The sequence below is a fragment of the Hippoglossus stenolepis genome, chromosome 23 (genome assembly GCF_022539355.2).
Source record: "Hippoglossus stenolepis isolate QCI-W04-F060 chromosome 23, HSTE1.2, whole genome shotgun sequence".
NCBI lineage: Eukaryota > Metazoa > Chordata > Actinopteri > Pleuronectiformes > Pleuronectidae > Hippoglossus > Hippoglossus stenolepis.
This window is the reverse complement of record NC_061505.1, coordinates 7,040,222-7,066,747: the sequence shown is the minus strand read 5'-3', so window position 1 is coordinate 7,066,747 and position 26,526 is coordinate 7,040,222. Positions and strand designations below refer to the sequence as shown.

The window sequence follows — 26,526 nt, the reverse complement described above, 5'->3', positions numbered from 1 at the left end:
CATGTTTTAATTCACTGAGGGACAAACACATCATTCCTACTATCTGAATAAACATAGACCCTTGCTTGGAGGAAAAAGGAAGAGAGGGACTGACGACCAAATTAATCTGCAGCCCTTTGCCAGCTGAAATTGAAGTCAGTGAGGCGGTGTGCACCAGTGGATGCCCATCAGTCACAGGACCTTGTGCAAGGCCTGAAAAAGCCGAATGTGATGCCGCTGCACATTGGGAGGTACAGAGTGAGGACGGAGGGGTGGAAGATGGTGCAGCTTTCAGTGTTTATTCATCTGAAACAGTGTCCCCTGGAAGCCATTTTGGCAGCGATGTATCGCAGCAGGCGATGACCTTTAGATACCATGCACAATTAAACTAAGCTAATAAACACGACTGCGGACCTGGACACTTGGACTGGAAGGCAGGTGCAGTGAATCACCTTGGACGTGAGCGAGCTCTTTTGTGCTTAGTTGGTCTTTTCAAACTGAAATGTGTTTGTTTGAAACATCTTTCAGAAAGATGCCAAGAGCACCGGGGGGAAATGAGCTGAATGGGAGTTTTGTTTGAGGACGAAGTTGCTTTGACCTTTGCTGAAGAAGTTTGGTCAGATAGATACTGTGGCAGAGCTGAAACAATTATTACCATTATTTAGTTGGTTCATCTGCAAAATTTTTATCATCACTCAATTATCAATTGATTTGTTATTTTACGAGCATATATATAATTTACTGGATCCATCTTCTCATATGGATTTGCTGTTTTTATCCGTTATAGATCACAAACCACAAATAAATGCAGCTTTAAGAGGAGACCAGTGATTAAATTTGCCATTTAGATATTCATTTTTTTTTAGATTCAAACCCTAAAGCACAGTCTATCCTTCCATAGAAATCATGTCACAGAAGTATAAGCACTTTTATACACTCCGCTGTGGAAGAACTATAAGTCTGTACACTGTGTCTGAACTGCAATTTATGAGATCTGACTCCTGCCATGTAAAAAAATCCACCAGCGGTTCTGACAAATAAGCTCTACATTTGATTTAGTCGAACTTTACGCGAGGGGCTGATGGAACAGTATGCAAAGATATTGCCTTACAGAGGGAGAGGAGAGAGGGAACGATCAAATAACATGGTTACATACTGTGCTATGTTATTTGATAGATCCAGCTTGTTCCAGAAGCACAGTTCTACAAATACCACTTATATGCACCTGGCAAGAGAATATTAGGTTTCTAGTCACAGTTATGAAACGTATCACCTTGCAAATATATGGAAACAGCACAAACAAAAAGATGAGACAGCTATTACCACGAACCCACACGAATGAAAATATTACAACTCCCACGCAGTATTTAAGCACACAGAGCATGTGTGCTCATACTGAATGTACATATACATAAGCAGAGAGTCACATATGCAATAATGCGGTCAGCCGTTTGTGTCGGTTTGCCTCATCTAAGCATCTCTGGCATACAGTTCGGTCTTTTATCCTTTGCTCAGTCAAGTACCCAGAGACAAACACAGCAGCACAGCGTGTTGTACAGAGAGGAAAGTGCTCGCGAGTGATCCTCCTCTTTCAGGCCCTTTGACAGACAAGGACGGGGAACATCGACCGAAATAATAGAAGTCAGGGGGAGATTTCCCATGATGGCAAGAACACTGGTCATCTAAGCCGATACTGAATGGTACACACTGTACGACACACCCTCGGGTCCAAAGGTCCGATTCGAGGCACAGATGGCTTTCACTGAAACCTTCGCCGGGTAATTTCATCTGAGAACAAGTTTAATTTGGTGATGAGAGATTATTCATGCAAATGTGAAATGATTGCCTCACACAGCTCTGTGGAAATTACAGTACTCTTCTGCCAGGACAGGAATTGTACCGTCTTTTAAGATTAGTAGTCAAGTCAAAGACAAAGGAAAAATGTGCAGCAGGTATATTTCTGTCATTAAAAGAAGAAAATAAAGACACTTCTTTGTGTTCCCTCAATGTCCGTGAACGTAGAAGTGGAACCAGGGGAGAATGATACCAGATAACTGAGGGAGGAGATGACAGGCTTTTTGTACAACTTATTATTAAACTGTAACTGGCACGAGGGAGCGTTTCACAAACTAAATGTATGTTTAGAGTAATTGTGACTTAAGCATCAACTGATACATCCCTGAAGCTGATAAGCCACAAAATAATCTTGTAATGTACTGAGCTGATTAGACCACCTGAAGCAAAGTAATTAAGTAAAGCAAACTCAAACTTAATACCAAGTTAAACTGCTGCTTGTGTCTTAATGTTATGAACACTGTGAACTCAGTGGAAGTCACACTGTGATTCACTGAAATTAGCCTCATGCAATTCCTGTAAATGTCCCCTGAACCAAACCAATAAGGATTTAATCAATGCAAAGTAAATTGCTTACATTTTCGTAAATATTTTTTGGGTTTTATCCTTCTGTGATAGTAAAATCAATGAGATGCATTGGAGGAGCAACACATACCCTGCACCAACATTGGGAAAATATATATATCTACTATCTTTCTCTCACAACAGTTTTATAATAATACCACTTTTTGACTCTGAACTTATGTTGTTAGGTTCTAAAAAAAGAATCTTCCAAAAGGTCTACCATAAAATAAATCATCACAATTTAATGGTGAAAAGTAGAATGTTTCATAACTCAAAATGTTCCCAGTGGGTTATGATATTCATTTACCTGAAATAACTTCATCATCACCTGAACATTCAGTTATACAATCCACCTATGAGCAGAAATACAGCAGGCAAGTTTAAACCAAAGCTCAGTGTCCGCCTTTAATGATGTAAACATCAGGTGTCGTTGTGAGATTTCTTAACCGAGTTAATGAACAGTGGCTCTTAAGATAAAAGCAAGAGAAAACAGGCACATGATCGATATATAGCATCGCATCAGTCTATATTTTGCTCAGTATCCAGGCCCAGGGAACATTTCATAAAGGCCATAGGGTCGGCTTATCACGGAGCTAAATGCCAATGTAATTATTAGTGTCTGAAGATAGTGGAAAGGGAAGCACATCCTGCGGCAGTACACCATATTTAATTAATAAATGTCACTCTGTAGAGGGAGTGAGGGAGAGTGCGTGTGAGAAAAGAGAAAGAAGCAGGGAGGGAAGGAGGGAGAGTCAGAGTGACAACAATACTGATCCTGACTTTAGTACACAGGCACACAACCACACCGGGAACAAGCAGAAACACACACACAAACACAGAAGGTCGAGCTTGCACAAGCAGCTGAAGACGAGTACAATCAGGTTCTTGGTTTAACTGCTTCTTTCTGTAAAACATGCAACAATAGGGATCCAGGGATGACAGCAATTACATGATCCTGTCTCAAATTACAACACAACAATTTAGCTCCAAGCAAACGGTGTGTGATGCTCTTAGAAAACCGAGTAAATGAAGGCTGAGGACGCTGTGTCATTGGTCTGGAAATGTTGTGTTAGACTTGAACGAAATAGTGGCTTCTTATATGTATTGATGACCTCAATCATAACCCGAACTAAGTCCTTTAACTTCCCTGAAAGCTATACCTCAATGATGGAAGTTGTAAGGATAGAAACTGAAAACTGTTGACAGGGAACATTTGGTTGAATTGTTTTTATGTTTTTAAATAAATGAATTGGATTTATACAATCACCCATTCAGTACCTTTCCCAAGGAGACTTTGGAATGCAGATTGGAGGAGCTGGGGATCGAACCAACAACCTCCTGGTTAGTGGACTACCCTCTTGCCTGGTACATGTGTTTGATTACAGACATATTGACAGGGTAATATGTTGTTAACTTGGAATATGTGCGAAACGTAACGCTGCATGCATCAAATCTTTTAATCAACATAATGAGGAGATGTTAAAATCTGGAAAGTCACAAAATAATACTGGCTGACATTAAGGCAACTCACCGCCGTTGTTCTGTTAAGGGAAAGGTTGTGGCGAACGTGTAATGTCGAAAAAGGCCACAGTGTCGAGAACAAAGACACACGACGGGTTTACGGGTTTAATCTATTAATAAATATCACTGACTGTAACCTTTTCTTGTGCTTTTGTTGGCGATACCTAACCGCAGTGAAAGTCAGGATTCGTATCCTGGTGTTCACGATGCTCAGTTCTCCCTGACCACCTCTCAGTTAGCATATAGGGTGAATGCAGTTCCTACTGTGGATGAAAATATCGCCAGGCGGCATAATTCAGGCTACAGTTTCTCATCGGAACATAATTGGGAAAACAAATTAGTCTTGTATAAATGTAATTTCAGGGGGAGCAGGTTGAAATACTTTTATTATCATTAATACTTTCATATTAATTCATGGGAGAAAATGGTGGAAAGTTTCCAATTATGGAAGTCTGCTCTTTCCTGAGTGTTGCCTTTGATGTGTGATTGACAGCTTCATTACATGGCGAGCTAGACTTGAAAGAATGGCGTAATAATAGCGACGGAACATTTTAGTAGAGCCCGGCCGTGTAGCTCCTTTTTTTAAATCATTGAAAGCAACTAATTCCAGCTGATAATGAAAAATGAATAATTGCATGCAGCGCACATTTCAGCATGGCATCAAAACCAATTGGGTTTGGTAAACAAAAAAGTATACAGCGATAATTTATCTGAAAAAAAGGAGCCAGAGTCTGCCCGGTAGCCATCGGGGGGGCAGCTACATCTCGCCGATACACGAGTCCAACCAATCGTGAGTCCGTCTAGGCTGTCAATCATACTGTCTCACACTGTTTTTATAGCATTGAATAACAAATAAAAACTGGGGAAAATGAACACTTGGACAAACTATAAGAATTACGAAAATGACCAAAACCATCTTTGAGAAAAATATATCTGACGTGCACTTTGACTTTGGTTTGGCCCATGTCCCATCCACTAACATGGAGGAGGCATGGTTTATGACCTATATTTAGGGGGCAATCGTGACGCTTTGCCTTCAGTTTTATAAACGGTCTACGCAAAGATTTGGAGTAAAGCTAATATATGACTTGAGAGGCCAATGCCGATCTAAAAGATTCAACGGTATGTTTAAAATTTCCGCATACACAAAAGTAGTTTCGTAGTATTTGGGCTTTTCTTATCAGCAAAAGACTTCTCGTGTCTGAACTCCAGTCGCGTCAAGCAGTTCAACCTAACTTCACTAACATGAATGCAGACACTAGAGAGGTGCACACTCATGCCACTGTTGTTGAATAGCACAAGTCTGAATCTCGTCTCACTTTGGTGGAGGTCAGAGGGGTCAGGTGTCCTGTCTCTTTGCTTTTCCTGCTGTCAGGGAGTATGCACACGACAGGCAGCTTGTCACACAGGACGCAAGCTCCCATGATGCCCCCATGCTTCTTCTTTGCTCCTTGCCCCCTCAATCCCCTCCACATCTTCGAGTGCTACTTGAGTCATGACTACACCTGGGACCCTCTCGCCTCGGTGCCATTTCTGTCATTGGATCAGCTGCTGACTCCAGCCCTATATCTCTTGTCTTTTGTTCTCTGCCCACGTGTTAACTCTGAACTGCCTGGAGAAGAGAAAGAGGAGTTGAGGCGGCTATGAAAAAAAAATAGATCAAGGTCCTGGAAAACTGCAAAAAAATACTGAATAAGATGTCTCTAAATGTTTCTTATGCAACAATTTCTATCCCTCTCTCACATTTCTTCTGAAGGCGACACTCCTCGGCATACAGAAGTGGGTATTCTTGTTTGGAAACAATAGCAGGCGTGCTTCTGAGGCAACTGTTAAGCTATTGCAAAGCAGATGCTTTTTTCTCTCGCCAATCAATTTAACACCTACACCTCCCCTCTCCTCCTTCATGCTGGCTTTGGCTCATCAGTTTTAAATGGCACAAGACATTGTCGCATTGTTCTTTTGACTTACTCAGAGGACAAGAAATGTCTCTGCTGGAGTAACAGCCCTATCAAGCCTGAAACGCCAATAGGTTGGGTCAGCACAGACAAAAAAATATAAAGCGCTGCACGACAGCATATAACAAAACACAATAACACACTGGCGCAGTATGAGAAGACTTTGGTTTCTCATACTTTGTAGAGGCAATTATATTTCAGAGTCTGTAAAAACAGGATGAAGACTTGGGAAAATAATGTTTTCCCCCCTCTCTTCTGAATTTTGTGCTAGACTGAATTGCAAGGCAAAAGCCATCTGTGTCTGACTCTTATCCCTGGCTTCTCCAGAGCCTGGATGAGCCTGAGCCAGCAAATGTCAGTCGGATAAAGACCAAGCCTGACAGACAGACACAGGAGTTTTGTCATTCCGTGTGTCATCCCTTTGCTAGCAAGCCCAATCTTTGCCGGTCTCAAAAGCCCAGAGATGATGGGGGGAAGAAACATTCTCAGGGTGAACGTCAGGTTGTGTAACTCCTCCAAGTGCCACAGTAGCTGAGACGTCGAGGACGTGCACTATTGTGGTGCCCCTGCGGCCTTTAAGAGCTTTCATTATTGTCTTATGTGCTGTGCGGCGGGGTCACCATGGAAACACAAAACACATCAAGCGTTTCCCCCACAAAGGACATCAGGGTCTTCAACAAGATGTTCTTTCAGGAGCCAGTGTGGGTCAGAGGATATTGGATGGGACTTGATATTCAAAGAAAATTCTGAATTCTGCAGACAAATGCCGTTAAAGTTATGATAGAATGGAAGTGTGATGTTTTAGACAAAAAATGAATTACTAAGATGTAACTATACTGAAGGTCTGGACAAAAAGCTATTGTAAAAAATATAACAATTGCTTGCTATTGTTGTTAAGAAATATGTTATTAACATTAGATGTATTTATAAACTGCAATTACGTCTTTTATGTATTATAAGTACTTGTTGAGTCAGCCATTGCTGCCCTGTACTGACATGACCTTCCTATTCATGAGGGATTCAAACGAAAGGTCTGCATATAATCCAACATACTGTCACATCCACATCACTCTCCTAAAGAAACAGAGGTCTCTTATTGTGAAGCAGTCACAGGAAATGAAAAAAAGCATTTGTCACCAAAACAAGACGACAGCCTACAACTTCTCTGCAAACAAACTCACCCCCAGCTCGTGGTACTGACCTTTGCTGTGAGTGGGAAACTTGCCGATTATATCAAATCGCGATTACAATTATATATGACTGACTTTACATTTTAAAAAGTGAGTTTGTTTGGCTGCTGCTGATGGTGTGTCAGGAAACACAGCAGATACTGGTCAACAAGCATTTGCTGCAGAATCAAAGCGCATTTGTTGTTACCATAAGTAACCACAGCTGTCGCCAAAAGAAGCGAGGACTGAAATCTTAAGGATTTTGAATATACTATTGTGGTGCTGACTGTAACTGTATCATCACCCACCCCAACAACACTGTAGAAAATGCATGTAGATAAAATAAGCAACGTATCTGGCTCTGTCATTAGCATAAGTAAAGAATAATCTGTCTAAAATGTTCAGGAGATTTTCAGCGACTCCTCAAACATGCTTTCTGTTCTGGTGATGCAGTGCAAGATCGCTGATCAATGCATTCACTTGGGAAGCATAGATTGTCCCGTTGCACAGTGTGTACCCTGTTCTCAGGAGCTGCACTTACACGGGTGCAACATCAATAGTATTTGTCAAGTGGTTGAAACTGATAAGAAGGCAAACGATTGCCTTAAGCTTGCTTTAAGGCTTTTTTGTTAGTACAGCTTGTAAGACAGAATCTTTTCAGCGATGGAGTCAAAGCGATGCAAACACAGCGATGTGATTCAACTTCATGAAAGGTCTGACGCTGTGTTTTGATTCCCAAAAATATTATATTTTGGTATTTGTCGTTGTTTCAAGTTAAATTATGTGTGAAAATAAAATAAACAAACAGTCATACAGAGAGATCAAGAAGACACCTCTTGATATGAGACACCTCTGTCAGGACTTGTTGGAGGAGCAGAAAACAATGCCTCTTCGCTCGGCTCCTTCCCTCCTCTTGCCTTTGACCTCCCACTGGTTCCATTACCTGTGCCACCCGCGCGACCTCGAGCGCATCCAATCTCGGCGGTTACGTAACAAGAGATGAGTGCGGGGAAGATTAGAGGCGCGGGGGAAAGGAGGAAGAGCAAGGCAAGAGATTGAGGCGCGTCAGGTGTGCAGCATGAAACAAATAAAAAGAAAAAGTATTTCACAGTTACCACCCAAATCATTCGCTGCACCCCCACCCCACCCCACCCACCCTCCACCTCCCTTCACTGTCCTCCTGTCTCAAAAGAACATGACACATTACAGCGTTTTTTAGCAGGTCAGTTTTTCTGTACGCCGCCTCGACAAAACCGCATATCACTCCACCTCTGGTCTCAGCCCGTCATTTCACATTATATAACTTGAAAGCACTGGGAAGCAAAAACATGACGCGTGTGATGGGTGTTGAGGTGGTGGTGGTGGTGGTGGTGGTGGGGGGGGTGCACAGACAACGCCTCTTTACCATCTACCCTCATATACCCAGCAGGCTTTTAACACAAGACTATAATCTTGTTGGAATATATGGCTGCTAGTGTTCACGACAAGATTCTGCTCGCCTGCACACATGCCTCACTCCAACATTGGTTAGTGAGGTGTAAGCTTGTGTACAGTTTACCTTAACCATAGTATAAACCCGCAAACAAACACAGCGTGCAATGTGCCAGCCTGTGCAGAAGCTATAAAGAAACATCATGGCCTACATCCATTTCATACAGTCAGTTAAATAAGACTGGAATCCTAAGTACAGCTTAGGTCTGCAGATTTGAAACTTCTAGGTTACTCTTGGTGACGCAAGATTGTACAGTGCTTCCAAAAAAAAAAAAGAGAAGGCATTTCAGAAAGTTAAATAATAAAAAAGAATCTGTTCTGGTAGTCACATGCAGACCCCAGAAGTCTCCTCGGAACACACACATTAAATCCTAGAGTCACCGCGAGCTTTCGAAGCCGCTCTACAAATGCATGAAAAAGGAAATTCTTGGCAGCAGATGAGGATTGTTCATTTCTGAGGAGGATCTCTCTCTCTCTCTCTCTCTCTCTCTCTCTCGTTTGAGGGAGCGAGGCAGGGAAACAGCTCCAGAGGCCCTGCCCATGACAAAACAAAGAGATTAAATGACCTGTGAATGTGACTTTCCATTTTTCCCCCCCCATTAGCTTGCATTCAACTTAGAGGCCTGCTGCCCCCTTCTGGAGGCTGGCGAGTAAAAAAAAAAAAAATAACAAGCCACAACACAGTTTTAAAATCTGAATCACTCCACCTCTCTCTTCACTAATATCTTGCACCTTTAGTCAACATCTTATTTCTTGCCTTTGAGATAAAAAAAAAGCCACCCTCTTGTCATCCAAAAAAGAAAATGCAAATACCTCCGCCCCGCCCCCACCCTCGAAAGTGAGATTTCACCGTTGGCAAGGGCCAAATGTCAACCAGCTCAAACAGATGGTGTGAAGAGCCGGGCAGAGTCGCTGACCTTGCCTGGCAGTGACTCAGAGTGGGGGGGCAGCAACAGGCGGCCGCATGTTGGAATTCTGTGTACGGATGTTGTGAATATATCACGACAGAAGGAATAGTCGCACAAGATAGAGGCGAGGTCAAAACTGGTCTGTTTGCTTTTTGGCCATTATTATGATAGACGGGGATCAGTTAAAAAGAAGCTGGCACACTTTTCAAAATAAAAGCATCGACAAACCCAGGGGGATTATTTGAAAATAATAATAATGGCCACACAGCTAAGGATGTGTTTCAATCCAACAACTGGATTCAAATAAGAAATGTGACTTCAACACAGTTTCCTTTACTGTCAAATGGAAAAAGAGTCATACCAGTGCTATAACATTACAGGATTTCATGAAGGTTGCTATAAAATGTCAAAGAATTCATTATAATGAGATCTTTATGGTTCTGTTTTTCCCTTTTTCCATGCACCGCTACCTCCCAACCGCACTACAGCAGCTCCACCGTCTTCATTTCCACCTTGTTACCAACCAATGTCAGCTCCTCTACTGTGTATAGGAACCCCTCGGGTATAGCCAATATTATTAAACTGTGAAACAAGCAATAATTTCATACCCACCAGCAAGCTGTTATTGGGAATTCCCAACCGTTCATGCACCTACAGCAATGTTGTGCATCTGCACACTTTCAGAAAAGTGAAATTCCCCCCAAACTTCTCTTGCCGAGAGTTGCTGGAACAACCAATGTTCTCGCACCTCTCGGTGTCGATAAGAAAAGATAAGGTCGCCTTTTTTTTTTTATTTAATCAGGGGATTTCTTGCATTCTCTTGTTGAAGAGAAAAACATATTCTATGCTCTGGCTCTTTTCCTTTCTGGTAGACTGAGTAAGGGGCTTTGAAGGGAGGCGGGTGGGTAGTAGATGGATAAGTGAAATTCACCTCTGCACAAATGCCTATTTCTTGAGAAAAGGCAATTTCCTGCGGCTCTGTTCATCGCTACAGTCCGAGCTCGGTCACACGTCACTGCTTCTGGGGATGTTTTGTCCTATGGTTAATATCAAGAGAGAGGACAGGCCACTCTTTGCAGGATGCTGATTTAGTGCAAGTGTTTTGGTTTGGGCACTGAAATGATATGTATTCAGGTCTGTGTTTAACATACTGAAAAAGGTCGAGACAGTCCGACAAGAATGGCACTATTTATTTTTTTTACTTGACAGCGACGAGACATTCTTCGTGGATGCCGATTATTATCTTCTAAATGTGAGTGAACTTGACTCTACATTTACAGTGGTTTCTACAGGAATGGAGGACTATAACATAATGATAGAATACTGAGGGAGCGCCACTTCAGAATATCCATTTTCCCTCCCGAGTGGAGTGCCTCCTTTGATCATCAAATTGTTCTCCTGAAAATCCTCTCTGTTCTTGAATTATCTGGGCCGCTGAAGTGGAAACTGAATTTTCTGTGGAGGCCAAAGCTTCTTAAGAGAAAGGAAAAAGACGAGGGAAACTAATAAAAAAGGTGCGAAAATGACACAAATTGAATAAGCGTGCAAAAAAATATATTTACCTCGCGAGTGGGACAGAAGTAAAGTAATCAAGCTCTTCGGATATTACTAATAAGCACATATGAGGAAATAACTATTTTCTTTCCTGCCCACCAAAGGAAACAGCGTGGAGACCCAGTGTGTCCGTAATGTTCAACAGCTTTGGTATTAAATCTTCAAACTGAAAGGATTTACACATATTTAGGGTCTGTACAGAGTGTGACGGAGTATTATGGACGTATTGACAAAAAGAAAATTCAGCGATTTCAAGAATCATGTCAAAATTGAGAAGATGTAAGTAATAAAATGAGAATAAAATCATAATTTAGTGGGAATAAAGTCATATTTTTACTATAGTAAAGTCGTTACAAGAATTACAAGAATAAAGTTGCAATTTAATGAGAAGGTCATGATATCACGAGAATAAAGTCGTAATTAAACAACAAAACAGTGAGACTAAAATCGTAATTGAGAAGTCATAATATTACATGCATTAAGTCGTAATGTTACAATATAACGTTATTCTCGCAATACTACGACTCTCTTCTTGCAACATGAAGCCTTTGTTCTCCCCTTTAAGTGGCCCCTTATACTCTGGCACAATACAGCCACAGCACTGCAATGTTGAAGTTGCCAGATACTGTACTTGCATGATAGAAACGCTAAGGAGGCGATGACAAAAGGTAATCAACTGTTACAAAACAAAATCACTTAATCCCTCCCAACACATGGAATTAACTACTTCTTCTGTGGTACAACTGTGGCTGCCCCTGGACCCTGATTAAAGTGCTGCACACGCAGCCGCTTGTCAGTTCTAATGCAAGTTGCCTGTTAACTACTGTCATTGGCACCCTGTTTAATTTGCCCAGCTTGATCACCGTTTGTTGTGGTTGCAGTTAAGTGCATATTTTCATATTCATGAATATTCATAATGCCGATTCATCCTCCTCAGATGCAGTTGAATTCATTAGGAATGCCTCCCCGTTTGAAATAACAAATGAGCACTGATTTTTCCCCCCCCCCACATCCCTTTCATGTTGGTTACAGCTTTGGTGCCGCTCAAGTTTTTTACTAAAACCACAACATCCAAAACTATTTCTAACTGGACATTTTACACGGGTAAAAATTCGTAAGTCTTTGGAAAATACACACGTACAAGAGTGGAGGTCATTTCTACTACTCGTCTCTGCTCCATAAATTCAGTTGATTTAAAACATCTCAGAAATTTCCTGCTCTAACCTAGCAGCTGTTATTTTCATTCTTTTCTGTGTGAGGGTATGATTGCTCATACCAATCGCAAGAGAAAAGGAATGAGGAGAAGAGGAGGAGAGAGTGAAAGGAAAAATTGAGCTCTAGCCATTTTGTTTACAGCCAGAGATCCTGATATCTGCTGCCTGGTAAGAGCGAGGCTCAACAAGTTTAAAGTGAAACAGACAGCGCCGTTCTCCCACAATGCAGCTTGAGGGGAGAAAAAAAAAAAAATCACTGGGGAAACTGTTGTGCTCGTACTGCTCAGAATTCAAATGAATATGGAAGGGACCCTGTTGTTCGAGAGGAGAAAACAGCAAAACCAGAAAGACAGATACTCGATACAGAAATCACAAAGCAGGGGAAGTGGGTGTTTATAGATGTTTTATATCAGCAATAGCGTGTATTGTATTAGCTGTAGAAGTCCTATGATATTCAACCTATATTATGTGCAGTATATGCAGGTATGGTGTATGGATGAATCGCAATGGTGGCCTGCAATAGGCTGCCCATTGTCCTGTTAGCATATATACTCTGTAGTGCACCAAATGCAATGTAATCCGCTGCTGAAAATAATCCCCAATAAATTAACCATTCACTCCTGTTTGAGTAGCATCCGTTTAAAACAACTTACCTCTGCTTCATCCTCCGAGAGAATCCGCTCCTCGTCACGGATGAGTGCCACTTTAGCCTGGACTTCATCCACTGTTATACTGTTGTGAAAGAGAAAAAAAACACAGATGCAGATGACAATAGTGTGAGTTGGTTTAAACAAGGACAGGAATATTGTGCATTTATTGCCTTTCTGTACCAAAGCTATGAACATATAGCACTGCTATTCGATAAACAATAAACAACGGCAAAAAGCGAGTAGCTGAGGTCGTCACATATCCGGATCAATGTCTGTGTAAAAGGATGCTGACGCTATTGTGTCACGCCTCAGATTCCACATCGCACAGCTATCAAAAAGACAGGAGCTGCATTCTGCTGGCCTTTGTTCTGTTTAGTGCATCACAATGGAGGCTCTTAACAGTAATAGAGCTGGATCTCTACTTAAAAGGTGTTTAGGTAATTTGGTGCAATGCTACAAAATGTCAGGTTTGTATTTTTTTGTTGCTCCTTCATTAAAATCATTTTCACATGATGATTCTGTCACAGTGCTCACACCGAGGCCTTCACAGGGTTTCACGAGGTACTGTGTGTGTGTGTGTGCCAGAGCACCTGAAGGCTCACAAGACATTTGAGTCTGTCTCTCTGTAGGGGCACTTAAATATTTTTGAGTTAGTGAGTTAATTATGTTTTGGTTTCACGAAACATAACATTTCGGCGCACATCCTGTTTGGAGATATCAGACTTGTTTTTCACCTGATGGTAAGTTTAACACTTTGGTTTTTGTATCATCTTATTCTCCAGATTGGGTTTATTCAGCATTGACTCTGGTTCTCACTGGTTCCTTTTAGCCGATCTCATTGAGTCCTACACAACACAACGCTGCACAATCTAAATCACACCTGCCACCTCTTATCCCACAACACTTAGATCTTTTCTTCCGCCATTCTTCCCTGCTGGTGTCTTTCTTCCAGAGGTTCCACCTAAACTCACACTACTGAGCTGAGGTAATGTCTGCATAGCCCAGATCAATCCCGGGAGTCCATCAAAAGCGGAAGTGCAGGCAAACATACAAAGCGAATAGCTTGTTCCACTACAGAGGATCAATGCTGCAGGGTAAGTGCTGGGGGAAAAAAACAATGCCTCTCTCCATTGTGAGTCGGCACAGAGAAGCAGCGCTGAGAAACTCGTACGAAGAAAAGTGGCTCTGGGCCCCAAATACAATGGGCATTTATACACGTATAGATCGTGAGAGCAGGTGCTTAGCAATGCACACCTACAGTAGGTTTCACAGAGAGAGGGAGAGGGAGAGGGGGAGAGGGAGAGGGAGAGGGAGAGAGGGAGAGAGAGAGAGAGAGAGATATGAACATTGCTCGCTCTCACTGCACTGATAAATCTGGACAGAGGGGTGGGGATAAAAAGCACAACCTGTTCATGGGCCTTTGGGAGGCTCCATCATGGTTCATTTCCTGAAGCAGTTGGTAGACTCTATTTATAGGCCAGCACACTGGTACCAGTTAATCCTGCACTGGGCTGCCAACTGCCTGCCAGCTGGCACAGTGGGCCGCACTTGTGTGTGGCTCGGGATGAAATAACGGTGAGGAAGTCCGCAAGCTACCTTAATGACCAAGGTGTGGGAGAGATGTTTTTCATACAGGAAGAAACTTTCATCTTCACTTCCCATGTGTAACACGTAAATCACAGCAACAGCAGCGTTGATATGCGACCTAATTCCACAAACGTCTGTCTGTGTGTGTGGAATGAAAACCGTTGGCGAACTGTCGATCTTATCAGCTTCACACTTGGCACGTGTATTGTTAATGGCCCAGGGAAGTGAAGGGCTGAATTTGGTTTGACTTTAACATGCGATACGTTGATTATAATAAAATTTGAATATAGAGGCGACCAGCTCAGTGTGACTTCAGTCTGTGGGCCGAGTAAAACATGTCCACCTCTACATCTTCAGATAAACTACAGCAGTTGGAAACTGGGTCAAACCGCAGGTCAAATTCGCTGCCAGATGATTTGATAATTCGATTTAGTTCATTCCACCATATCGGACTGACACAGATATTCGGGGAAATTCAGTTTTATATTAAGGAAAACATTGTCAATGAAATCTACATTGCAGATAAACCAGGTAGGATGAACACAAACTTCACTCTGCACCATAGACTGTTTATAAAAAGCTCTGCACACAACATCCGGTTCGTAAACAATAAAAAAGTGACAGTATATTGTAGAACTGTTTGAGGGGGACTCACTAACGCCAAGGAATAATTCTGAAGTAGCTCCGGAGCATTACCAAAGGACAATGCCACATTCCAAACAGGCAGGATTATAACGGACACGCCACAAAAGTTTTTATTACAATAAAATTGAAGTGGAAGTGTTGATTCAAACTTCCTAAAAAAAAAAAAACGATTAAATTATTAAAAAACAAAATTATTGGTGGCTAAGTGGACACAAAAGTGCGTGTGGCTCACAGTGTACTGTAAACGAGAGAACAATTATCTGTGAATCTGCATAAAAGATAATTAGCAATTCCAATCGAGTGGATTAAGAACGGGGGTAGTGTTTTGCTAAGTGTCATTAGGGACAAAGCCTCGAGTCTTTTTTTACAAGATAAAGAGTCTGCACCGTGCATGCTAATCCACTTCAAAGTCAGCAAATCGCCGGGCAATGTGCGAGCGAGCAGGTATACCGCCGACTTTCGACTTTGCATTTATCATAACGGCGACTAAATCAAGCTTGACACCTGGGCGTGTGAGCCGCAGAGCCTTACAGGAAAAAATGGTGATGTAGCATACATATACAAAGTCTCCGGCTCCTGCTTTATTCAACAGGGCATCAATACATGTCCTGCCTCAAGATAGCCAGCTCACCGAATCCTATTGACTGACGGGACTGAAACAATGGCCGTGCAGAAATAAGCGGCACTTGCAGATATTTCAGCTTAGTAATGTGTTTGTTTAAGCGCAGAGACACCGTATGGGATGGAGGGGATAGAGAGGATGGATGGAGGCAGAGCTGGGCAGGGTAGGGGAAGGGATTGGAGGGGGGGCAGAAGGGCTGAATAATGGTAGACATCCAGGCGCAGGAATGCATAAGTGGGCACATAGCGCTCTCTGGGAAGAAAAAAAAATCGCTGCACAAGCACTTCGTCCTCGATGCAGCCATATGTTTTATAGCGCTTTCAGTTTACTATGCCCGGCCCTGCTTCCTTTCCAGGAGAATACGCCCAGTTAGCTTAAGCAGGATTGATTTTTTTTTTCTTTTTTCCAGGCGTGGCGTGGGGAAGGTGAGGAATGTGAGGGAGGAGAAAATGCATGAAGGGGGACATAGTCATTGAATATCATGTGCAACGTTTTTTTTTCTGCAAGTCACCAGAAAATGTACACACCTTTGCTGGAGAAGCAGAACAGATGTCGTTCTCTTTTTTTTTTTTTAAAGGTAGCAGTGGTTAAACAATGCTCGCGACAGCAAGTTAGTCAGCTGGGGGGTGGCAGAGGGGAAGCTGGGAGTTTGGGCAGGGGGGCCACAAGTGGGTCCGCTGGGATGTGAAGATTAAACAATGCAAAGATGGCAGTGACTTTTTGAATTTCGCTGAAGAACAAAAAGGTGTAGGAGTTTCAGGGAATGAAACGTGTACACTGAACTCAGAAGGTGGAACTAATGGATGTAGTACATAAACATACTGATGTGAATCAGGTACTCACTTTATATCATAGCAGGAACAGAGAGAAGAAATGTGAAAGCAAAAAGGTGATTTTAACCCAGCAGTGAGGATCTTCTTTATCTTACTGTCCTGCCTCTGTTGTGTTTTTGTTCCACTTTGCTGCATTAGCTGTATTTTTTTGACTTTGAGAGTCAGTGAACATGACGTCTGTGACTCTGTGGCCCCACCTGACACAGTAATATTCCCTGAAACTCCCCTTATCCACACTGACAGACAGCACAGTGATTCCTTAGGGTGTTACACAGAGCTTTCGTGTACAGTGTTGTGTCTGTAAAACTAGATACCTCTCCTATAGGAAGTGTGATTCTTAGGATTTGCGTCTTTTAAATAATAAATGGAGTTTGTAAATGAAAAAATTATTCAAAACATTTAAAGCATCAGTACTGGAAAAAAAAAATCTCTGTCAGTTTCGTCTATCATTTATAATCCCCGTCCATACTAACCCACCGGAAAATCGTATATCATGTGCGTGCTGCTGTGAACAGGAAGCAAATTGACTACTCTGCAGTTGGTTGCTTGGTTACAGAAAATACTACGAACGTGGAACAGCAAAGGTAAAAAGTTAGAGGGGGGATTGATTTGCTTGGACCGATGATGAGGAGGAACTGTTACTGACAGTACGTGTTTTTGCCCATTCATACTAAATCGCAACCCCAGAGTTTTCAAAAATAAAACAAGGCCAATATCTCAGTATTAGGCTCTCAAAAACTCAGGAGTAATGTGGACGACAGGCGTAAACGTAGCAACAGTGATCTATTTTAAAACTAAAACATAGTATGTGTGGATGTGGCCTTAGTTTAGAGACTCAGATCCTATAAGCTTAGTTTTTGTGTTCGCTTGTATTTCATCACATTTTATTTATCCATAAATAGGATTCGAGATAACAATTTCAGCCATAGTGGCGACATTTGAACACAGAATGTGCCCGACTTCAGCGTTCAGCGGTTAATGGAGGCTGCTCAGTTGTCGAATGAATTGAATACCAATGTTGGGGAGATCATTTGTCGAGGAAAAGAGGTACCGCTGAAATATGAAGTTAGATTTGAAACCTGTGACCTTGATACTCTTTTCTCAGTCGTTATGCCCACTGTTTAAAACTGCACATAAGGAGGTGAACACCCAAAGGGCGCTTTAAGAATTTCTTTGGTATTGGATTTCATCGTGATCTAAATCCTGTGACAGAAGCATTTACAGCCTGGCAAGAGCGAGATCCTGAGGGAAGAAATGTTTCAGGATAAAAATAACAGTGGTGGCCCCAAAACAAAGCAGCAGATCCTCATCATCTAAAAAAACTTTGCCAGTGACGTTTTTTTATTTCAAACTAACCAGTGTCATTAACAGCATATTTCAATTTTTTCATGAACATTTTGGGAACAAATCAGACATAAAAAACATAAGCACAGGCCAAAACGTTGATATGAAAACTGGTAAATGAAATGATCAGCATGTTATTTACCTGCCGTCTTTATTGGTGTCCAGTAACTGGAACATGCTGGTTACTGTGCCGTTCTGATTTTTGAGACCTAAAGACAAAAGGACATTTGGGTTAATGCATAAATACTTAAGAGTTAAAAGAAACAACATTGACCATAATAGCATGAACCCTGATGACAAAGCGGGAATATGTTTCCTTAAAAAAAAACACCAATCCGTCTGAATGCAAACTCAGAGGCTGGGGTATGAGAGGAGAACAGAGCTGGAGTTGGATTTTAAACATGGGGGAGCAGGGGGAGAGGATGGAGGTTCTTGGGCAATCAGGCAATGAGTCAGTCACGCTGTGCAAGAACATTTGGTTTCCCTGTAGGAAAAAAAAAAAGCATGTCAGGGTCCAGAATGCAATCAGGAGGCTTTGTGCTGTAACGGCTGCTATGACAGCGATTTCCCTCTTCTCCATTCATATTCGCAGGCAGATGAAAAAAGGGAGACGCACAAACTTCCTCAACCCCCTATTTTTTCCCAGCGCACATGTGACCCCAGCTGATTCTTTTTGTGAATTGCATTCATTGGAGTGGGAGGGAAGAGGAAGTTCTCTTATGTTCGACACTAGGCGTCTCCCACATCATCAGCAGAACGGTGAATGTAAAGGGGCAAACTGATTGGCCCCGAAGTCTGGGGAAAAGCACTTTACATAATGCTAATTGCACATCCGCCGCAATTACCTTTCCGTACTAATTACAGAAAAAGCTAATTGTGAAATTAGCATTTATTTCCCCCCCCAGTGTACAGTAGCGAGACGGAGTGTGAGCTGCGCTGGTGTAAAGAAGAAACAGAAAAAACATATAACCCCCAGTTCGTGAGTCCAAATGAACTTTAAATCAATATTTATTAAGTGATGCTGTTTTTCCGATTTAGGTTTAAAAAGATTCACCCTTGACATTTCTGAAAGCAGCAAATATCTGCAGAGAAGTCAGACTCCTCTCGGTTGTTGTTGACTCGACCGAGAGGGGGAAAAAAAGGTTTGCTAATATCCTCCTGCAATACACACAACATCTGTCATATTAGCGGCCTATTCTTTTGTTTGAACCGCGGCCTATTCCCAACCGAATGCTTGACATTCTCAACCCATCCTCTAGTCGCCCGTCTCGCAAAAAAACCCAGCACATGGCGGAGGAAGAGAAATGGTCTCATCCCTCCCTCCGCTGCAGAGCTGTAGCTATGAAAAACAACCGTAAGGAGGATGGATGGAGAAGGGAGGAGAGGAGGGAAGAGGAAGAAAAAGATGGAGTGGTGGTGGAGGGGGAGTGAGAGGTAAGAGGAGTGGGGAAGAAAATAAGTGAGGAGAGAGTGGGAGAGTGGGAGAGTGGAGAAAAAGAGGAGAGAGAGAAAGGAGGTTCAAGACATTGGCTCTTTAGGCCGATGGCACATATAGGGGGCTATGTTTACTAATGGACACCATCGCTCATCCGCCCATGTTGCCCTGGCGATAGCGCAGCACACTCATAAAATAAAGACAGGCACAAAGAGAACAGAGAAAATGGAACATATCAGCAGGAGACTGCAGATCTTTGCTTGGGCTGCAGACCATGTTATCCACATAAAAAAAACAAAAAACTTTCTTTGTTATTGTGGGCTCTGCACTCCAAGGCTAACAAAACACACATTCTGCTTGCTTTCATACACCACGAGCAATATTTCCAGGCAGGAAATTACTTCTGTGAGGGTGGGAAAGAAATAAATGCCTCGAGATGGAAATGGATCACGAGCTGCAGGTGTTGCATTCAACTTTTACTTCACTGAGACGAGGAGACACTGTGAAGAACAAAAAAGATGGATTGTGTAAATAAGGTTTTTTTTTAACCTAAATGGTGCATTTGATCAATGACTTACTAATTTTAATATATTCATCAGGGTTGTGATTACGGGGGAATGAGCCAAATGCCTTATTATCAGCTCTCGTCTCAAGGTCCCTACTTGTGGGTTTTTTAACAACCTACAGCTGATATGACAGAATTAATGTGAAGTGAGAAAACCAAGGATTGAGAGTCAATGACCATCATCATCAAGCTTTATTGAGAGAAATATATTAAGGCTGCAGCAACATGAATTTCATGGATCCAGATAATCCTGCAGGGTAATTTCGACTGAAATCCTAAAATATTGTGTTTCTTCACTGCATATTATATGTGTATTTGATATCTATACAGCCTTATGCAAACGATGTCCTCAATGATGAAATACATTTCACACAGATGCTAAATTTACTGTAGTGCTTTTAATATCAGTTTTGCCCTATTTACAGTAGCTGGCCCTATAGACCCCTTGTGGGACTGCGTGACTTTAACATTTCATTCTATTGCCTTTATAATCCAATGTGCCATTGACCCAGATGTAAATATTAAATTTATAACTGCCCAAGTTCATTTACAGATAATTTGGAGAATCTTTATATATTTATATATTTATAACTATATGTATATTTACACTATATGTATATAGTGTTTAACAATCACTTACAATTGAAAAACATTCCTCATTAAATAATTGTTTGTTTTACTGCAGAGATTAAATATGAATCAAGAAAATAAACAATTGCACAGTTTTCTATTTCTATATTGCTGTAGTGAGAGCTTTGGAAGAAGTTGAACTTGAAGATGTAGAGATAAAACAAAGTCACTCAATAAACTCACGAGTGACGTGAGGATGTGTCCTGGTTGGTAGTTTATGAATTTATTAATCATTGGCTCTGAATTTTTGGTCCAGATTATTTTCGGCAATAGGTAACAACTTAATGAACAGAATGGAAACATGTATTTCTGCAGTAAAACTATGACGCCATTTGCACCACTACTAACATGGGATCTATATCCATATTTCTGTATGGATATAATATATGTAAAAACCCATATTTATCTGAGGTGTAAACACACGTTGTGAACTAAAGGCTCGGGGATCAGTCGGGCCACAGAGGGACAGAACTGATTAGACAAAAAGAGAACTGTGCCACTAAATTTGCACAACACCGTCAAACAGATGGCAAACAGGAGTGACAGGAGATGGCTACAGGGCCATAGTAAACAACAACATCTGAAGACACTTAGCAAAGACCCAGTAAGTTCACCACATCCAGCGACAGAACGAGCACATTGAGATCTGATCACATTGCTGGAAGAATCAAGTAACAAAACTCGTTAGTCATACCAAACAATGTAAATGTGAAGACTTGTGTTTAGATTTTATTACCAAAGTAATAAAGACAGGCGGCAGATGTCGTAATCAACATGTCTTGTGCTTTTGTAAATCATGCTTTTATTGTGAAATACTTCTGCAGCTCTTCTGACAGCCAAATAAATAACTCTGTATAATGTTATAAAAACTAAAATCATCTCACTAGGGTTTAAATATTGCAGGGAAACAGAAGCCTCTGTTATTCTCAGAGGATTACATTTACCACACACCCCCACACTAAATGAATATGTTTTTCTTATTTATGAATTAACTATATATAGTAATAAAACTATTCGACGAGGACAAGGTGGGTGTTTTTAGTGGTTTTATGGATCGTTAATGACACAAATAAATCAAAAACATTTGTATTGTTGTATCCTTGGAGCATTTTTATTGTAAAACAAAGGCAAAATCAACAGCACCAGTGATTTATAAGTTAATTTATCAGTTGTTCAATTTACCATTTAGTGACTGATAAATAGTTTGTTATTCTTCCAGCAAACATATTTGCTATTAATATATTTATAAAAATAAATTAATATATTAAAATAAATATTCACATCTGTACTTAAATAGTCACTGGGGATTTTAGTCATCAGAAGTTATAACACACGAAGTCCGGAAACAATTTAATCAAGAAAAAGAAATGTGAATTATCTCGTGTGATAGAGTAATGTCAAAACTGGATGAAATTAAAGCTGAAATACGCTAACACACTAATACACTAACTTAACACTTGAATTGACAAGCCATGAATTATTTCCATATTTGACAAAACTGTATTGTGAAAAGATTTGACAAATGCCACGCTCTGACAAAAATGTATATTTACAAGCACTAAGAAACATGAAAAACTATTTATGCAGCTTTATCCTTGACGACAAACTAAGCTGGTTTGACAGCTGCAGCATTAACTCGTGCAGTGGGCTGCCTATAACTGCACTCATGCACCTTTGGAAAAACACGAGTAGTGGTTTGCAAAGACGGTCCGCCGGAGAAATCAGGTCAACCGCTGGATTAGCGGTGAACTCACGGAAATCCCCTCAAACTGTGGGTGAACTCGGAGACGATGTAGGTTTGCATATTGGGGGCGTAACATTAAAGTGGGTGCCAGACGTAACATACGGTACAGATGAAGGGATCATATCGAGTAAACATCGTTAGAAAAGGAAGAAACCTTTATGTGAACCCAAAGCTTATCAAGGACGGCATTAGGAGGGGATGTTTTAAAAAAAAAAACAGACACACATGATGCTCCAGATTTCCCAGTATGCTACGCAAAATGTAAATGAATGAAGTCCACCACATGGCTAACAGAAGGACAGGGGAACAGCTCAATTTTCCTACAATATTCTTTACTGTGGCACACACACACTGCAACATAAACTCATTTTCTTTGAGTGCACAAATAACCTGGCCCTTTAAGACTTCTCAATAAGTGTGCGTGAAGCCCTGGAGACACGTTTGAGCGACAGCCGCAGTAAAGGCGAAGACGGTTGAGTTCTACTTTGCCGGCTCAGCTGCTTGTTCTTCTGGCCTTTCATTCCTATTATGACACAGACTATTGACAGGTCATAAAGGGACAGACATGACGGTCGTGAAAAAAAAAAAAACTTGTTTCTTTATTGTGATGTTCCTGTATTTAATTGAAGCAACTCTCCATTCGTCCTCATGGGCCTTGTGTAGTTTGAATCCCCTTTAAGGAACCCTATATAGCTTCATCACCTCATAGCCTCATAGGGTTTATAGGGTGGGAGATGTGTACTGTATACAACATGCACCTCTATTAGTCAGGGGTGAAAATGGTCTCAGGGAAGCGCAGGTTTCTTTATTGTTGATCCCCGAGTCTGACGCTGAGTTAACAGGTCACATGACTGTAAAGAGTTATGACAACATGGAATCCATTTATCTAATGATTCAAGGAATACAGGTTGGTTTGAATATAGACGTTTTCACACATTATTGCTAAAATGTCTGAAAAATGTGGGGTCAGACATTTTCTGGAATTTTGCCTTTTCCATAAGAAGAACAAAGCAGGAGATTGTCCAGGTCAGATGCTGGACTCATTTCCAGATATTTTACGTCCGGAGCAACTGACTCGGTCATTTGCGTTCTCACATACGGGGCCTCCAGAAAATTTAAGGAAAATATCCAGAGTTCAGCGCACGTCTAGAAGCAGCATAAGAAACTCCCTAATATTTAAGAAGTGCTGTCGGCGATGCCAAACTGCTGCCTTGCACTTTACCAGAAAATAGTAATTAAAAAAGGTATTAATTCTCAACTGCTTATAGGTCAACAAGCTCAGGCTCAAATATAAAAGTTGGGAAAATGCTTCCTTGATTATTTCACCTCCATAATCTCTGCTCTTTTTTTTTTTACTCGAGGAATGAAATCAAAATGTGCATTAAAGTATTGTCAGCTTACTCCCTCAAATAAAAACAGCAAGTCCCATCGAGGAGCTTTGGAGTTACTGGCAGATTAATGATGCTCATTTACTAAAATTCAAATATTAATTAAAATGTAATGTCATAGGCTGCAGGCAGGGAACAAAAAGGTTGGATAAGTAGCCTCTGAAACGTATGTCCAACTGGAGCAGCCACACACACACATGCAAACTGTCATTAAAAGTGCGGACTAAAAGCCTGGATGGATCGCCAACATGGACAAAGACACGCCAACGTGACCACGGAAATGAAAATTGATGGTTGTTGAGCCCTGAAGATGAGCAGTAATGGAAGAAAAAGGGATGACAGGCGCGGGGGGCCACTGACGTCTAACAAAGGTCAGCTCGCACGGCGGGAGGTGTGATGGATGCACGCTCAGAGGAACCACCAAAGTTAAATGACCTTTATTGCAATCAAAACTTTTACTTGAGGGACAGTTTGACACAAGATAATTGCCGACATTTCCTGACAACAGAGAAGGATGTGCGAAACCCAACAGCCAACGTATTAAAAAGCAGACGACTGCCGTCACTCTGAATAAATGTGCAGCTGATATATTGAAACGCAAAACTGTCAGTTTAGGAAACTAAAGAAACTACACTTGTAAAAAATACTGATTCTTCACTTTTCCCATTTTGTGCTTCATAGATTTATTACGAACAGGAATAGCAATCAAAACTCTAAAAACTTTGAGCTCATTTAACTCCACCGGTTTCCAGCCTCCCTCCTCACACAACACACATGTAATGATTCTAAATCCTTAAAGACCTCAGTGCAGAAAATGATTGAGTCCATTTCCCCATCCAGCCCCACAACTTTCCGCACATTCACACGCGCGCGTCTGAGCGCCACTTAAATGCAGAGCCAGCTTGTGCTCGGAGCGATAAGGGAATTTTCCTGTGAGTCATAAGCAACTTCTCTCTGATGGTTGGAGGAACGTAAAAAAGCAGAGCTGTGGGACTGTAATATGCTGCTGCTCAGCACTCCTCTCCTCGCCCATTTATTTCAATGGCGCAGGCGTCTGTGTTTAACCTTCCAGCTGTTTCTCAAGGTCTAACATTTGCCATCCTGGGCATCTGGCCTGAGGTTCCCCGGTCAATTTACTTTTGTTCAAACGTACGGCTGCGCTGAAATGAAATGGAAGCAGCCCCGTGGCAGCTCCGTGGCAACGACCTAATGTCTGCAAACTGAAGCAATTCTCTGGATTGTGCGAAGTGCTTGGAATTGACTCAAAACAAATCATGGCAGGTTAAAGGCGGCATGACACTTACCGCTGTCGCCTGCTCCCAGCGCCTTTAACGTTTGCTCTTTGAGTCGGTCGGCCTCGTGTTTCCTCCTCCTGTGTTCCTCTAGTTTGATCTGTAGGTCCTCTGCTACCTGCTGGAGCTCCCTGAGCTGAGCCTGAGGAGAGACAAACAACATCTACAATCAGCATTACGGGTACAGCAGAGTCAAAGCCTAGTTTCTGTCTGCTAATGCAGCAAGTGGTACAATCATACTTCATGTATCACATTTGTTCATACTATCCCTTATTTGTTGTTAAGGTAATCAGAAAATGCAGATTATACGACAGGGTCTTAATCGGGTTAACATCAGGATATTGCTGCACATGTAAAGGTAATTGTATTACTTCATAAACGTACAGCCGAAATGGTGTAATCTTTATACTTAATCCAGTAAACAACTTGTTAATAACAACAACGACAAAATGTTCTTACATGTGGGCCAATGCCACAGAAGATGTATAAGTGAGCCCCTCTCTCCACAACCATGCCAACACTGCTCTGATACATTATGACTCATGTTCTTCAATTTCCGTGGAGTTACAAATGTTCTGAACAGAGTCGCCATCTGTATAATTCTATACCTATCAAAATGTGAAAAAAGAGCTTGAACATCATATCATCGAGTCCCACTGTGACAAAGAAGGGGATAACAGGCTGTAGGTCTGAAGCTGTGCCCCCCTCCCACAGACAGCGTCTTTCTGTTCGTCATCAATATCCTCATTTGTTTCCACAGTGTAATACACTTTGCAACAGAGATCTTTGATGAAATATGGCTGAATTTCTAATTTGTGATCACAATGGGGAATAAAATGATTTACTCAAGGAGCAACATGACTTTATTACAACAAAGGATCAGTCATCAGAAAAGATTGTTGGTCAAACTAAATAGCTTAAAGTACAACAGAATCATCTCAGTATGAAGCCGAATAGGAGGAAGCAGATAACAGTCTGGGTCACTTGAAGTCATGTCACGATTGTTATTGTTTTCTTAAGAATGGAGACTCTCCCGTCCAGAGAAGGGCTTCTATGAAAATATCCATTTAAAAAGATTGATTAAAGATAGAGAGATAAAACAGATGAATAAAAATGTGAAAAAATATAATATACAAAACAGCACACTCAAACTAAACATGACAATTCAAGTTTGTTGTCACAATATTCAATTCCAGCCACATTAAGCTTCCTACCTCCTAATACAAGAGATATTTACTGTTATGAGACAAATAATTGGTAGAATTACGACGTATCCCGAAGAAACTAAACAATTGTTGACTCAGATAATCGACTCATATTCTAAAAATGTTTTCTTTGCATATCTGCCTTTATGTAAATCTATCTTCAGACCAGAACACGCAAATGTATTTACAAAAAACCTGAACGACAGCACCCGGGGTCTGCACAATGCACTTTTTAAAATCACTTGCGCCAGGAGCTGTTGTTGTCACACCAGAAATGACAGCTTTTGACAGCCAAGCATAACCTATCATCACTCTCTGTAATGGACCAATTAATATGAAAGAGCCGTGGCTCCTTGTTTGTGCCTCCCAATCTCTCC

The 26,526-nt window shown here is 41.4% G+C and overlaps 1 protein-coding gene across 1 annotated transcript in view; it reads right to left on the bottom strand.

Moving 5' to 3' along the window:
* LOC118102563 (glucosidase 2 subunit beta) overlaps positions 1–26,526 on the bottom strand; it is a 111,818-nt gene that overhangs the window by 75,388 nt on the left and 9,904 nt on the right. The window contains exons 6-8 of the mRNA XM_035148839.2: positions 24,957–25,086; positions 18,033–18,099; positions 12,863–12,941 (exon numbers count right to left, since the gene is read on the bottom strand). Of these exons, the coding sequence (XP_035004730.1) occupies positions 12,863–12,941; positions 18,033–18,099; positions 24,957–25,086 (276 nt within the window). The remainder of the gene's footprint in view (positions 1–12,862; positions 12,942–18,032; positions 18,100–24,956; positions 25,087–26,526) is intronic.